The sequence below is a fragment of the Vidua macroura genome, chromosome 16 (genome assembly GCF_024509145.1).
Source record: "Vidua macroura isolate BioBank_ID:100142 chromosome 16, ASM2450914v1, whole genome shotgun sequence".
NCBI lineage: Eukaryota > Metazoa > Chordata > Aves > Passeriformes > Viduidae > Vidua > Vidua macroura.
Window position 1 is genome coordinate 13566891 of NC_071586.1, and position 13905 is coordinate 13580795.

Below are 13905 nucleotides of genomic sequence, written 5' to 3' on the forward strand. Positions count from 1 at the left end.
TAATAGCAGCTGTATTCTCTCACATGGAGCAGAGTGAGCTCTTTGCTGCTGTAGGATGCCCTTGGTGCTACCAAGGACAATCTGAACGCACCGAGCATGACAGGCTCTTGCTGAATGCAAAAATAAATGCAGCCACTTTGCTTCCTCAGCCTTTGACACCAACAGGGGAAGGGGCTTCCTGCTACAGCAACAAGGAGCACATGAATTTTGTGATGCTTGAAGTGCTGCCAGGCAGAACACAACCCATTTCTCTGCTGCTGGAAATTACAGATCCATTAACCCTTCTCTGCGTGTGAGATGCTTTTCCCAACTGCACGCAGCAAATAAGCAACGAGGATGAGCATGGTAAAATGTGCACAGGTGAAGGAGGCATTTCCAATGCAAACCTGCCCATACACACAGCTCTGCTCTCCAGTTCTGATGCTATCATTTTATGATGACAACATTTCCTGACCCAGTTTCTATCTTGCTCCCCATTCCTCTGGTACAAGTAGTAATTAGTAATGTCAGTGCTCTGGCTGAGTTGCTACAGCCCATTAATAATGCAAGAGTAGTAGTAACAGAGAGACAACAGAAGAAAAGAGGCTTGAAGGTTAAAAGCAATAAGAGAATGCATTTTGGGGGACATTGAAAGGGGAGAGGAGAAGAGGAGGAGAATTGCTGGCCTACTGAGATTATAAATCATACACTTCAAAACACATAATTCCTTTCAGGTGGAAGTGGTGGGTGAGTCAGTCATGGCTAATTAGAGGATAATATGCAAATAGGAATGACACACAGAGGTGATTTTTACTAAATTGGAAGTAAACTTGTGTTTCACCTTCCCTTTGCCCCTCTAAACCTGCTGCCTCACCCCTTGGTGTTCCCGTTGCTCCGTTACTCATGTTTCAGAGGTCAGCCGTAAACTGGGATCCCACACATGACACACACTGAAATTTCCTCTCTGCAGAGAATTTCTGCTGAGACCAGCCTCTACCTGCCCATCTACAGCCAAACCTTTAATGCCACTAATCCATCTGCTCTGGGCACACCTTCACCCCAGGCTCTGCTGAAGCTGTTTATAACATGTCCTGTGAACCTAAAATAGAGCTGGGTTTGAACAGGTAACCCAGCATTTCCCTGGGCTTCCAAGGCTTGGGAATCTTCTCTGACTGACAGCAGCTCCCTCGAGAGCAACAGCTTCACCCCCACCAAAGGCACACAATCCTCCCCACGACACTGAATAAAGCTCCTGGAACTGCATCCTCAACTGCATCACCTGGGAACTTTGTTTTTTCCCCCTTTATGTTCTCCTTTTCCTGCTAAGCCCAGCATAGAACCAAAGCAATAAAGGAGCCTATAGGTTTGGTGATGACTCCTTGGCTGTTCCTATTGCTGAATGAAAACTCACATGAAGAGTGGAAGGGCTGAAGTGTCTCTGCATGCCACGAAGGCAGCTGGTTTGGGGCTGACTCTGCTCCAACACTGAAAAGCAGGGATCTTCTACAGGAAGATTTGCAAGACAATGGAACTTACTCTGAAAGGTCTTCTCTCCTGTTTGGCATTTACAGCTTCCTACATGGTACCAGGCCTCTTGTGAGTGATGACATACAAAGCAACACATGTGCTCTTTCTATTACCTGAAATCACACATGTCACTCCCTCTTGAAATACGTATTTCAATAAATCAAGCTAATCAATGTTATAATTTAACTGCAGCACAGCTCATTCTGGCATTTAAGAGAACTATTCCGAAGTCCTCCAGCACAAAGGGCTTGGATGACTACCCAGAAAGCATAAATACCCAGCAGGCTCATTGAGATGAACTCATAGAAGAATGGCAAAGGAAGGAAAAAAAAAAAAAAAAAAAAAAGGAAAAATCAGCTTCAGAACTGCATGCTGGTTTGGGCCTTTCAAGTATCACTTCCTCCGTGGAGAGGAAGTGAGAGGAGCTGGAGGTTCTCAGATACAAATAGCTTCCCCTCCACAACAATGAGAGAAAAGGATGGGTGTTTTTAAAAAGAAAAAAAAAAAAAAGGCAAAAAAAGAAAAAAGAAAAAAGGAAAGCAGGCCAGCCCTGAACACACTGTGACCAAATTAGGAAACAAACTCCACTGACAGCCTCCAGAATGGCCATCATCTGCAGCAGCCTTGTGTTAGCTCAGGAAGTCTAATGACTGTGTCATCTGCTGAAATCTGTTTATGTGCAAACAGAAAGGAGAAGCAAAACACCTCCCCACACTCCCTGCGCCAGGTTAGGCCATCCCAAGGAGTCATCAGTGCCCTGACTCGATGCCATTCCAAACCTCTGCTGCTGGCTCACGCCCCTCCAAAGATAACTCTGTCCTGGAAGCACTAAGGTACAGCAAAATTAGGTGTATGGGGTCTTTTAAGTGCATTTTTTAAGTGGTTAGCTGTGGCAGATGAAGCTGAGGTTAGAGATCAGTGATTACTACGACAGGAATGTGAGGGGGAGGAAAGAGAAGGAAGATACAGCTTCTTGAGTAAGGTCAGAACTATGTTTTTAATTTGCCTTGGGAACAGCCTTTTTCCATCCCTCCAACATCCATTTCCACTGCAGCAGCAAAATGATAACCCTGCTCCAACACTCTGCAAACACACTAGGTAGGGTTTTAACCTTAAGTTGCTGTGGAAAGAACCTGAACCAAGCTCACAGCAGTCCCAGAACACTTGGTGGCACTGCTACCAGTGGGGACACACAAGTGACTGAGCAAAGTTGCTTCATTGTTTAAAAATCAAACAAATGAAGGAATCTGAGCACTTTGGTCCATACAGAGATTTAGAGTTTCTCCCTGATGTTAGGGTGACCACATTACATTACTCCCACTCTTGTCTGCATGAGATGGAAGAAAACCCTCTTGTCCCTTTCGTTTTCAAAGGGATTGAGGAGGAAAAGGCAAAGGTGCCAGCTCCTGTCAGCCTGCAGCAGGTCTCAGCCTCAGCACAACTACAGCTTTCAGGGTCCTTCCAGCCCCAGGAGTTTGGCTACGAGGCCACTCCACCAATTCTCCACATTCAAGGCAGCCAACAGTCTTTCACGACCCACTCAGGGTGCTCTTATCCAATTCCTCATGGAATCCATCATCTATCTCCAAAGACAGTCATCATAAACCAGAACTGATCACCACAGGTGCACTGCTTCTCTCAGTGTTCACTTTGCCTAAGTAGTTGTAGGCTCCCTGTGCCCAGGGACAAAAGGCTAAACAAGATCCTGAAGCTTAAATTTCCATCTCCACATGAAGTTGTACTCAGTTTATTACTTCTGAACCTTTCCCCAGCAAAGGACAAAGCTATGAATGGAAGGTAGCACTGCTACCTCGTATGGACCTGACACAGAGGCTCTCACTGGTCAGTGAACAGCCTTTTCAATTGGCTTTTCACTGACTGGATATTGCTGTACAAGGCAGAAAGCAAGCTGTCTTTACAAGGAGTAAGCTTTGTTGCTCAAAATTGCACAGTCCATTTTTAAAGGGACTAGTCTGAGTTCCTGCTTTCAGCAGCTTTTTTTTTTCCCCTGCAAGAGACAGATACCCCATTTAATCTGACCTCTTTCCTCAGGTCCATTTCCAGGCTGGGCCTCACCCTCTCCTCCTGTCAGACTCATTTATCAAGTGAAGCATTTCCACATACCACTGCATAAATAGACTTGACCTTGTTAAAGCAGCAGCAGCACCTGAGCTCCCACTGATGGAACCTCTCCACCCCACCACAGCAATTAACCCAGCCCACTCCTACCCTCTTTCCAGGTGGGGTATTCTCAGAGCTTCTACAGCCCTTTCCTATGTGTCTCAAAGGGTGATGAGTTGGCAAGCAGTGATTTGGGGCTGATTATTGTGCCTCCTTCTCTGGAAAGGGGAATTTAGGACCAACTTACTGCTGGCACCACTCAATTCTTGCAACTGCTCCTGCCCAGTCCAAGCACACAGCAAAAATCAAGGTGTAAGACAGTACCCCGGCATTCCCTAGTTCCCTTTGCAGTTTCATCCCAGGATAAGTAGCTTGCCCAGCATAAATCTGGGATGAGAAGATCTACCTCTTAGCACTTCCCAAGCAACTCTCACCCTCCCCACCTCGACGGGACAGCCCACACGGTTCGGTGCACGTGCCCGTCCTCTGCGGGACTGTACTTTTAAGGTTTGCTCTACCACGAGCTCTCTCCTGTTATCTATCTCCCTTTAGAACCTGGCAATAAAACCTACCGGGGTGTTATCTGCTGCCTACAATCACCTCAACCCCACCTTCGACCTTGGTCCCTCCCTCCGGCCCATCCCTTTGCGGAGATCAGGAATGAGCCGCGCTCCGATAGCATCGCGCTCGCCCTGCCTGCGGCTCGGCACCGGCACCGCCGCTGCAGCCGAGCTTCAATGTCCTTTTATGGAAGAAAAATGAAAATCGCCTGCCCAGCCGTGGAGAGCCTGAGCGGGGCTGAGCCGAGCTGACAGACGGAAACTCGCCATTTGTTGTGGTTTTGGCACCGAGAGCGCCCAGAGAGTTCCCATGCGCGCTGCAAGTTTAAAAAGGGCGCAGCGGAGAGCTCCAGAGCAGGAGGTGTCAGGGATGCAGCGCTCAGGAGAAAGGTGGCAGAGCTATGAAGAGATGGCTTAGAGAATTCTGCTGACATGGACACGTGGGAGACAGGTCTCCAGATCCAAGTGGACACAGGCATGAGGGCTCCATTCCCAAGCCCTATCCCTGGAAGTGTTCAAGGCCAGGATAGAGCCCTAGGCAACCTGGTCTACTGGAAAATATCTCTGCCCATGGGGGGGGGCTGAAAATGAATGGTCTTTAAGGGTCCTTTCAACCCAAACCATTTTGTAGTTCTATGAAGACATGTAACAAGGTCATCCTCACCACACTTCCTTCTCTTCCTTGTCCCAGCAAATTTTCTTAAGAGACACAGGAGGATGGGAATTTAAACACAGGAGTTGTGACTTAAGGTCATTGCCACCAAGAAGAAATTAGCGAGGGGTCTGCCATAGCAAATGCCACCTTCGGCTCTCCTCTGTACTAAAGCTGTGGGGCTAAGCTCCAAGTAACAATCAAATCCAAATAAACAGGCTCAAGGAAAAACATACGGATAACAGCAATAAGAATCTCTGAACAGAGAATGAGATGGGGCCACAGGACTTTCAAAATGTTTGTGCTGCTGTCAGGAAGCTGAATGAGACAGCAGACTTCAACAGCTGGGAAAACATGTTGCAAAACAAGGAGAATTAAGTAATTCTCCATATGTATATCCTACTCTGAGGCATTCTGGACAAGCTCAATTTCTCCAACCAGGACAATCTTTTTTTCCATGTTGCACACGCACCCTGCCAGCTACAAATCCTGATACAGTTTAAGCCTAAATCCACAGCACATCTGGAGTCAGGCAGGGCAACTCTGTGCAGCATGGCCCAGCCTTTAGCACAGAAGTAATGGGCCCTGTGGTATGTGTTGGATGACATCCTTGGACAGCTGTGTCATCCTGAACACATCCCCTGCTGCTGGGTGCTGGATTACACAAACAGTTCCCCCTACACTCTATAAAACACTCCTAACCAGATCATTGCCTTGTTACCCACCTCTGAACCACAAGCAGCTGCATGTGCCTTGCTGTACCAGGTACAGAGATCACGGGTGTCACAGCATCTCCCTCACCTCCTTCAGCAACTTCAGGTCTTGTTGATCAAGCAATAATTTATTTCAGCAAGACCCCTCCTCTCAGAGCCATGCAAACCGCTCAGCGTGACTCGCGCTCGTTACCAGCGCTGGTGGTGCTCTGCTAAGAGTGGTCGTGTTCAGGCACAGCTCGGTGCAAGTTTAAACCTGCCTCACTTCCAGCAGAAAATGAAAGCTAAAAGCAGCTGGGTGCATCTGTTCCTAGCCAGCACCTCCTAATCAATCCCGAGACACAGAACAGCTTAAAAAGGCGTGCCCTAAAACACCAAGTCTCAGTGCTGCTAATTAAAACAACATGAGGATTGCTCATGGCCAGAGAGCCTAAGCTGAAGATGAAAGGCAAAAGAGCAGAAATTTTATCCATCTGAGATAGGCACATCAGTGCTCAAGGCACTCCCCAAACCCACTGTGGATGCACAGGAATGGCAGCTGCCCAGGCCAAGGCCATTGCCATCCCACACCATGCAGCCCTATGCCATCACCTCTTACACCCAGCCAGCACTGACCCAGACAACTGGGTACCACAAAGCAATAAAAACTCCGTGCTGTGAAAAGGAGTTTTAAGGAAACTCTTGGAAATGCAAGTCCCTGCAATGTGGCCTGGCTATGAAATGAGTGCTGGGGGTTTCAAGCTCTCCGCTGCTCTGTGCATGCATTATTTCCATGGCAACGGCAGCTTTCAGCTCCCCATCTCTTGCTGGCTGAAAGCCCTGCAGTGCTTTGTGCTGAGACTGCAAAGAAGGGAAACCATCTCCCTCTCCCACAACACGGCGCCAGGGCCGGCAGCAGCAGCTGGGAACAAAAGCCTTGTCTTCCACACTGTGGGGTCTTGGGAGGATGGACTTCCTTTCCTGGTGGAAAACAGCACTTCCCCCACCATGCAGAAGTGCACCCTCACCTCCCAGTGCTGCACAACTCAACCAGCAACATGTGCCTTTCCTTGTTTTACCACAGTTGCCAGTTTTGGGTTGCTCTGTAGTGCTGGGAGGAGAAATGTGCATCCTTAGAGGTGAGAAATTTGAGCGCTGCTTCCATGCAGGGATCCCTCCAAGATGGAGACCTAGAAAATCCTCCTGTCACCAGGAAGCTGGACTCCATGTGCAGTCAGCAGCCTATTACAGAGCAAAACCTCAATACTCAGCCAAATCTGAGTGAAAGCTGCCTCTGCCCCAGCACCAGCTCAGACTGCACACACAGAGAATGCATTGTAAGGTGGCTTGGAGATAAGTGGTCTTTTTCCCTGGCTAACTAAGCTTTTCCTCCACCCTGCTGTTTGTCATATTAAGATTCAAGCCCTGGCCACCTAACCAGGAACAAAACTTGACATCACACAGCTGGAGCCACACTGGCCCTGGCAGATGGTGCCAGCTCATCTGCATGCTCCCCATGCAGCCGGGCACTCACAGGAGGCAGGGCAGCTCTGCCCACTGCTCAAGTTACAATTTGCCACATTTTGGCCCCTGCAAGGTGCAAACGACTGGAACTACAGGTGAGATGCACAGGCAGTGACCTGGGTACGTGTAGAGCCCAGCATACAGACACACAGCCAAAGTGAAGGCTTGCAGCTGGTTCACATCACTTGCTTTACAACGTATCCATAGCTGGCCCAGATATGAATGAACCTCCCTGCAAGATTTAATGGAGACCCCGAGGGTATAAACACAAACTCCCAAAGCCAGACAAAGGATCCAGGTGATGGAGCACAGGGATACAACAGGTTCACCATCTGGTCTTCCTCTCCCCACCCTCAAAGAGCTCAGAGATTTTGGAAGAGACACATTTTGACCTTCCCCTTGCTTTAGGTTCAGCTGTGTGAGTGCAGTCCTTCCAGCCAGAGAGGGACTCCTTCCAGGATCAGTCATCACCACCAAGTCTGCCAGAGGTACTGCTAGGAAAGCCAATGCATCCTCTCCAAGCTCTGTGGAGTTCCCTAGATTAGCCCTTTCCTCCCTTAGGGCAACCATTTCCTGCAAGCAAGAGCATTAACTGAAATTCTTCATTCTGGAGAGAGAGGAGATAGCAGGAATATGAAGAACCACTGCAGCTGATGCTGAGACACCACATCCTGCTATCCAAATTCCTCACCCTCGACTTCAAATCCTAAAGTCGTTAAAGACTTCTAAGAAGAGCACAAAGCTACTCAGCAGATTTTCAGCTAATGAATCAACACAAGCTGTCCAGGAAACCAGAAATCCAGCCCACTGGAATGCTGTAATCCCAGGGAGGGGGGGAACAGGCAGTATACACTAGGAAGGAAATGAAACAGCAAAGCAGTAAGAAAGGAACACTTCAGCCCTAAAGCCTCTTACAAAGGTTCCTCTGCTGCATTACACATTTTAGGAAAAAAGCAGCTTCAATTCGCTTTGCCCATTGAAAGACTCATGTTTTTCAAGGCCAAATTCTGTTTTTTAGTGCTGACACATGTACATTTTGAAAACAGCTTGGCTTTTGCAAAAACAGTTAGAAAAAATTGAGATTTAAACGTGAATCAACATTGCCACCTAGTGCCTAGCAAACCTCCTTGCCCTAACACTGGGACATTCCCTTCCCCATTGTAAAGGGTAGATGATAACAAAACCTATCTGGAGATCAGAATCTAAAATGGAATTGCCTATTTCACAAATAACTTTCTCCCCCGAAGTAAGTTCGATTTTCACACCAGAGTTCAGTGCTGGCAACTTCAACTTCTCCAGACAACAGAATTTAATTGTCTATTAGGCATTTGTAGCCAACATCGTCCAAGAAAAGACAGAACTCCTCCTCTCTTTTATCAACAGTGCCCTGAAATTCACCTGTCCAGGCACCTAATTTTATAGAAGATCAGTAGGATCCAGCAAACACTTTGCCTGTTGCCCTACGCAGCCACATGAGATACTGCTACTAGGAAGGGTGAGTTTTCCTCCCAGCTCTCCTGCCCAACATTCCAGAAGAGACCAAACGTGAAGTAAGCCCCAATTACCTTTCTGCAGCGGGGATTGGGACAGCTGAACCGCTTCACATCGCTGTCCAGTAGAGCTGGGAAGTTACAGAAGGGACACCTGTAGCCCAGAACAAGATGCCATTAATGCAGAGTGCCAAACATAGCTTTGCTGAAAGCTGATTTAGTCAAATAGCTGCATGGAAGTTGCTAAGGCTGCCAACCCAATGCCTGTTGCCAGGATGTGCTGACTATTGCCTTTTTGCTCATATTTCTTCAATCACTTCCCCGTTTGCAATCAAAATATTATATGCTCAGCACTGCTTTTGACCATGTAATTTAGTGGATCAGCACAGAGCTGGCAAGCAAGTCTTGGGGGAGACAAGTCTATTGAATTTTAATCTGCTCCTAGTCAAAGGCAGAATAAAAACAGACCTGGGAAGGCAGAAGACTGAATTTATAATCCAGCTCTTTAAAAGCTACCTATCTCAGAGTCAGCAGAAACATAAGGTTCCAGGGAACAATTTTCCACAGCAGTAAGTGCAGCATTCTCTGTGGGACACTCACCTGACGAGCTCATCTGCACAGGCAGCAGCCACCTCCTCCTCGGCCTTCCGCTCGTAGTATTTGCAGAGGATGTTCTCTGGAAGCACTTTCTCCAGCTCACTGGTGGGGAAGGAACACGTGCAACTGCCTTCCATGCAGCTGAGCTCTGACTGGGGTTGGAAAGAGGGCTCAGGTTCAGTATGACACTAGCAAAAAGCAACTCAGGATCCAGAACATTTCCAAGCAAATCAGTGCAGAGCCTTGCTCAGAGTAAGAGCTAAAGTCAGCAGATCTCAGAATTACTTGGGTTTTGGGACTTTAAAAATCATCCAGTTCTAAATCTCTGTCATGGGCAGGGACAGCTTCCACTATCCCAGCTTGCTCCAAGTCCCGTCCAGCTTGGCCTTCAACACTTCCAGGGATGGAGCAGCTGCAACTTCTCTGGATAATATGTACCAGTGCCCCATAATTTTTTCCCCCCAATATCTCATCTAAATCTACCTAAGATGACTGCCAGAGAATGGTTTGCTATGGAAAGATCAAGCCTAATTAAACAAATCAGGCCTCAAACAAGCACTAGGCAGGAAGATGCTGTTGCCAGCTAGGATCACAATTCACTCCAAGTCCACTGTGACCATATATCAGCCCGTTATTATTGTTCAGTCTCTGCTGAGAACCAGCACTCACACATTACATTCTTTTCAATAGTCATATAAAATATAGCTGCCAGTTTATACATTTACATGAAATGGATCCCAGAGTACAACAGCATCCCACAGTTTGAGCATCATATCCTGAGGCAAAGGAGCAGACACACTTCAGAGCAGGTTAATGACTTGTTTATAGCTCAGCTAAGTACCAGGATAATTGCTAGCTAAATCAGAGACTAAGGAGGTTAGTAGTACCATAGAGGAACCAACCCCCCAATTAAATTGGGATTACAGTGATATTATGAAGGACAAACACCCTTAGGTAGAAGGAAACAGGCCAAGTCAGAGATAAGTGTTCTCTGTGCAGATACAACTGGTTTATTTAGTAGAAAATAAAAGCCAAACAAGTTATTGTTTTACTACGAGCACTGTATAAAGTTTTCATAACAATCAAACTGCTAAGCATAGAGAAAAAAAAAATGGAGGTTAGTAACCCTGAAATCCCGTTCAAAGATTACATTGTGAAGTAGTTGGCTTCACTTGATGGCAAGACTGACTTGGATTTCAGGACACCATTCCATTCAAACATTTCCTGGGAAGTGCGGTTACATCTGTTTTAAGTAACAACACTACACAAACAGCAATGTTACCTCCCAACAGCAATTACCCATTTCCCCCTTGTCCAGTTGTGAAATCCTTACCTTCCCAGAGCCAAAAACTGCCTCCTGAGCATATTTAATTAGGCACTCCTTGCAGAACAAGTGACCATCTGCACACTGAGTCAACTCCTCGAAGGCAAACTCCCCGTAGCAGCAGCGGCACTCGATCATCTGCCCGTCCTGCAGCCACCAGAGGAATCAGCATCAAAACATCAACAGCTATAGCAACACACACACAACTGCAAGCCAGAAAACACTGCCAGCATTAATCCTAAAAATCAGCTACAGATATACACCATTCCATTAGATATCCTATTTGGTGGTCTAAATTCCCTAAGTGCAATCAGAAACTCACTGAGTTTAAGTCACTTAGTGTCTACATGTCCTGCTTGACAGGTTCCAAAAAACTACAGAACATGCAGTGATTAATAATTCTTAGCTCACAGGCAGAGCAGCATCTTGGGTTTGGGAAGCTGCAGTCACAGGGAAGCAGCTTGAGTGTACACACCACTCTCATGGGAAAACCAAGATTCAGATCTATTACCCTCTAAAGGAACACTTGCCATCTGCCTGGGCAGACCCTGTCTTGGCCTCTTAACTGTGGGGGTGGAGAAGTTTGCCACTGATAAAAAGTAAGTATAGCCCACTTTTCCAAAGTCTGAAAAGGAAATGAGCATTGAAACCAAAATGTAATGCACAGCTGCTGAACTGTTCTCTACATTTTCTCTGAAGCAGAAGAGCTGATTGTCAGGTTTTTAGAGAATTCTTTCTGCAAACAAGGAAAGTCTTCCCACTGGCCAAGCTCCAACAACAGTATATCTGTTTTAAACAGCCATAATGGCAAGAAGGAGAGCAAACCTGATGCTACTCTGTTGCAATGTTTGTTCTGAGCAGTGAAGATACAAGCTGAATTACTACAGATCATTACATACATCAATACTGTCTTGCTGGCCTCAGCTCCTGTCTACCTTTCCTAAAAGTCAGCCAACAAACATTACACAGGTTTTGTCAGCTCAGCAAAAGCAGCACAGTGAAATGCAGCTTCAGAAAAGCTCCATTCCAGAGCTAAAAGAATTTGTGAAGGAGGAAGTGCAAAAGAGTGCCTGTGCACAAACTGAACTCAATTTATAACATTATAGATACTGACCTTCTGATACTGCTCCTCATTCATCTGCAGAGCCAGGAGGAAGTCTGCATGCTGCAAGAAACATGTGCATCTGTATTTACAGAATGGATAAAGCAATTTTCCAAACTCTCCACTCATTTACATTATCTCAGGACTCACAAACCACCATAAAAGGCTTGCTGTCTGCTTGTAACATCACTCAGCCCATCCCTCCAATCCATTAAGCTATTTATGATTCAGCTAAAACAGATGGGAGAAGCAAAGGGAGCAAGAACAAAGAACCAAATTCTGTATTGTGGGGTTCAGGTTTCCATGGGCAGAGATGATCTCACCCAATGGGCCCCTCCAGAGAACATGAGCTTTTTGCTTCAAAGGAGACCTTATCCATCTGCCTAAGAGACAAGGATCTTTAAGGAGCTATTACAGAAAGGACTGTGGGTGCAGAGCTATGAGTTCAGTCTTTCCTCAGCCTAGGAGAGGAAGACAACACAGCAGTGGGTGTTGCAGGTTCTGCTTCAAAACACCCAGTTCTCAGCACAGGACAAACCCTTCTGGAGCCACAGGACTGCCAGCCTGAGGAGGGCAGAGTGAGTGGACACACTGCCTTGGGCCTGGCCATTACTCACCACCAACACTGAGCTGCACTTACAAACCCTAAAGCAGCAGAGAAGCCTGCTAACAATTAGAGGAAAGAGCTAATTAGTACAGTTTTCACCACTTCATAGCAAAACCCCCTCCAGAATGGTGTTTGCACAAGCAGCAGCTGCATATTTACGTAAATATGAAATTCTGTGCTTGGTTTCTTTCCTTTAAAATTGAGTTACTTGGGAAGAGACATATGTGTAACAGGTAGGGAAGGGGAAAACATAGTTATTCAATAGTTGGTTCAGTGTTTGAATTTCTGTAAGAGACAGATTTTCCATGTTTAGGGCCAAAACTTCAACAGCTGTTGAAGACTTGCACATGATCAAAGCAGCTCCTATCACTCACCTCTGCCATCTCTTTCACTTTCTGCTCATAGAATTCCTGCTCCAGTAGCACCGGTGGGAGAAGGGAGAGCTTGTCATAGGTCCTCCAGTGCCGTCTCTTGTTCTCCAGGAAGAACATGCGCTTCTCAATTTTCACATCCCCTGAAGCAGAGTTAAAGGCTCAATAAAAAAGGATGGAGCAGGCAGAACAAAGCTTAAATCCCTCCTGCATACACCACCAGCTGCAGACTTTCAGCAGCTCACACAGCACTTTACCAAGAAGAGGTAATGAGGAGCATCTCCAAAACAGATACCAGTGGCAGAAACTCAGCTCTTTTGGGACCACATCCCCTTTCAAGAACTGCTTTCAGCTGCACACCAGTTCTGCCTACAGTAATGATGCAGAGAGCACAATACACACAGCCTGGCATTTACCTTGCTCAAATTTGAAGTCTATGTAGGAATATTGATTCATTTCTTTCCTCCTTTTTCGTTTCCCGCTGGTTTCGGGAGACAGCTCCTGCCACTTTTTGATAGCATCTGAAAAGGCCTAGAAAACAACATACAGGCTTAAATCCTGTGCCTGGAAGAAAGCAGGAGAACTTAATTCAAGCTGAAGCACACTCCAAAGAGAGGCAAATACATATCTTTCCTCTGCTCACCTTGTTGCTTTCTGTACTCAGAGTAATTATTCCATAAAAACAAAGCAGGTGAATGATATTTCCTAACAGCTCAGCTGTTAATATCAAAGTGGGCACCAGCTGTATTAAACAGAGCTGGTTTGGCTTCTTTTTTTGTTGCTGGGTTTGGCTTTTTGTTTAAAAAGGTGAGGTTCAAATATTCAGTGCTCAATCAATCAAGAGAACAGACAACAACTTTTGTTTTAGTTAAGTCCTGGAACAGTAGAGAAACAAGCTCAAGCAAGGGCATATCAGAGGAGCAGATCTAAGTCAAAGACTTGAACCCACAATGACATTCAGTTTGCTGATACTTCAAACAAGTGTCTTTGCATCTCCATGACAGTGAAGTTCTTTTATAAGGAATACAGGACTCATGGCACAAGTCATAATAAGACAAAGCAGGACTGGCTACTTCTTAATTCCATGCAGCCAGTTAACCAGCAGCAGCAGCTAAATATTTTAAGATTTAACTAAATGTCAGGGGTTTATGGGCAATTATACTGCACTTCAGTGGTGACATACAGGAACACTTCTCAGTTTAATGCATCACCCACCAGGAGCCAGCTCATGTTTCCCCAGCTCTCCTATTAGGGAAAGTAAAAACTTCCTGCAGCATTCTGTCTGGCCAATAAATTTTGAAAATCTCTACTAAATGGATTAAAACTTCTTAAAAGGAAAGGAAGATTATTATAAAACCC

At 46.1% G+C, this 13905-nt stretch overlaps 1 protein-coding gene across 5 annotated transcripts in view; it reads right to left on the reverse strand.

The window, feature by feature from the left end:
- Window positions 1–13905, reverse strand: part of RNF216 (ring finger protein 216) — a 76066-nt gene that overhangs the window by 38308 nt on the left and 23853 nt on the right. For all 5 annotated transcript variants that reach the window (XM_053992193.1, XM_053992191.1, XM_053992192.1 and 2 more), the window contains 6 exons: window positions 12963–13077; window positions 12550–12689; window positions 11581–11631; window positions 10476–10613; window positions 9146–9294; window positions 8621–8699 (listed from right to left, as the gene is read on the reverse strand). In XM_053992193.1, the coding sequence (XP_053848168.1) occupies window positions 8621–8699; window positions 9146–9294; window positions 10476–10613; window positions 11581–11631; window positions 12550–12689; window positions 12963–13077 (672 nt within the window). The remainder of the gene's footprint in view (window positions 1–8620; window positions 8700–9145; window positions 9295–10475; window positions 10614–11580; window positions 11632–12549; window positions 12690–12962; window positions 13078–13905) is intronic.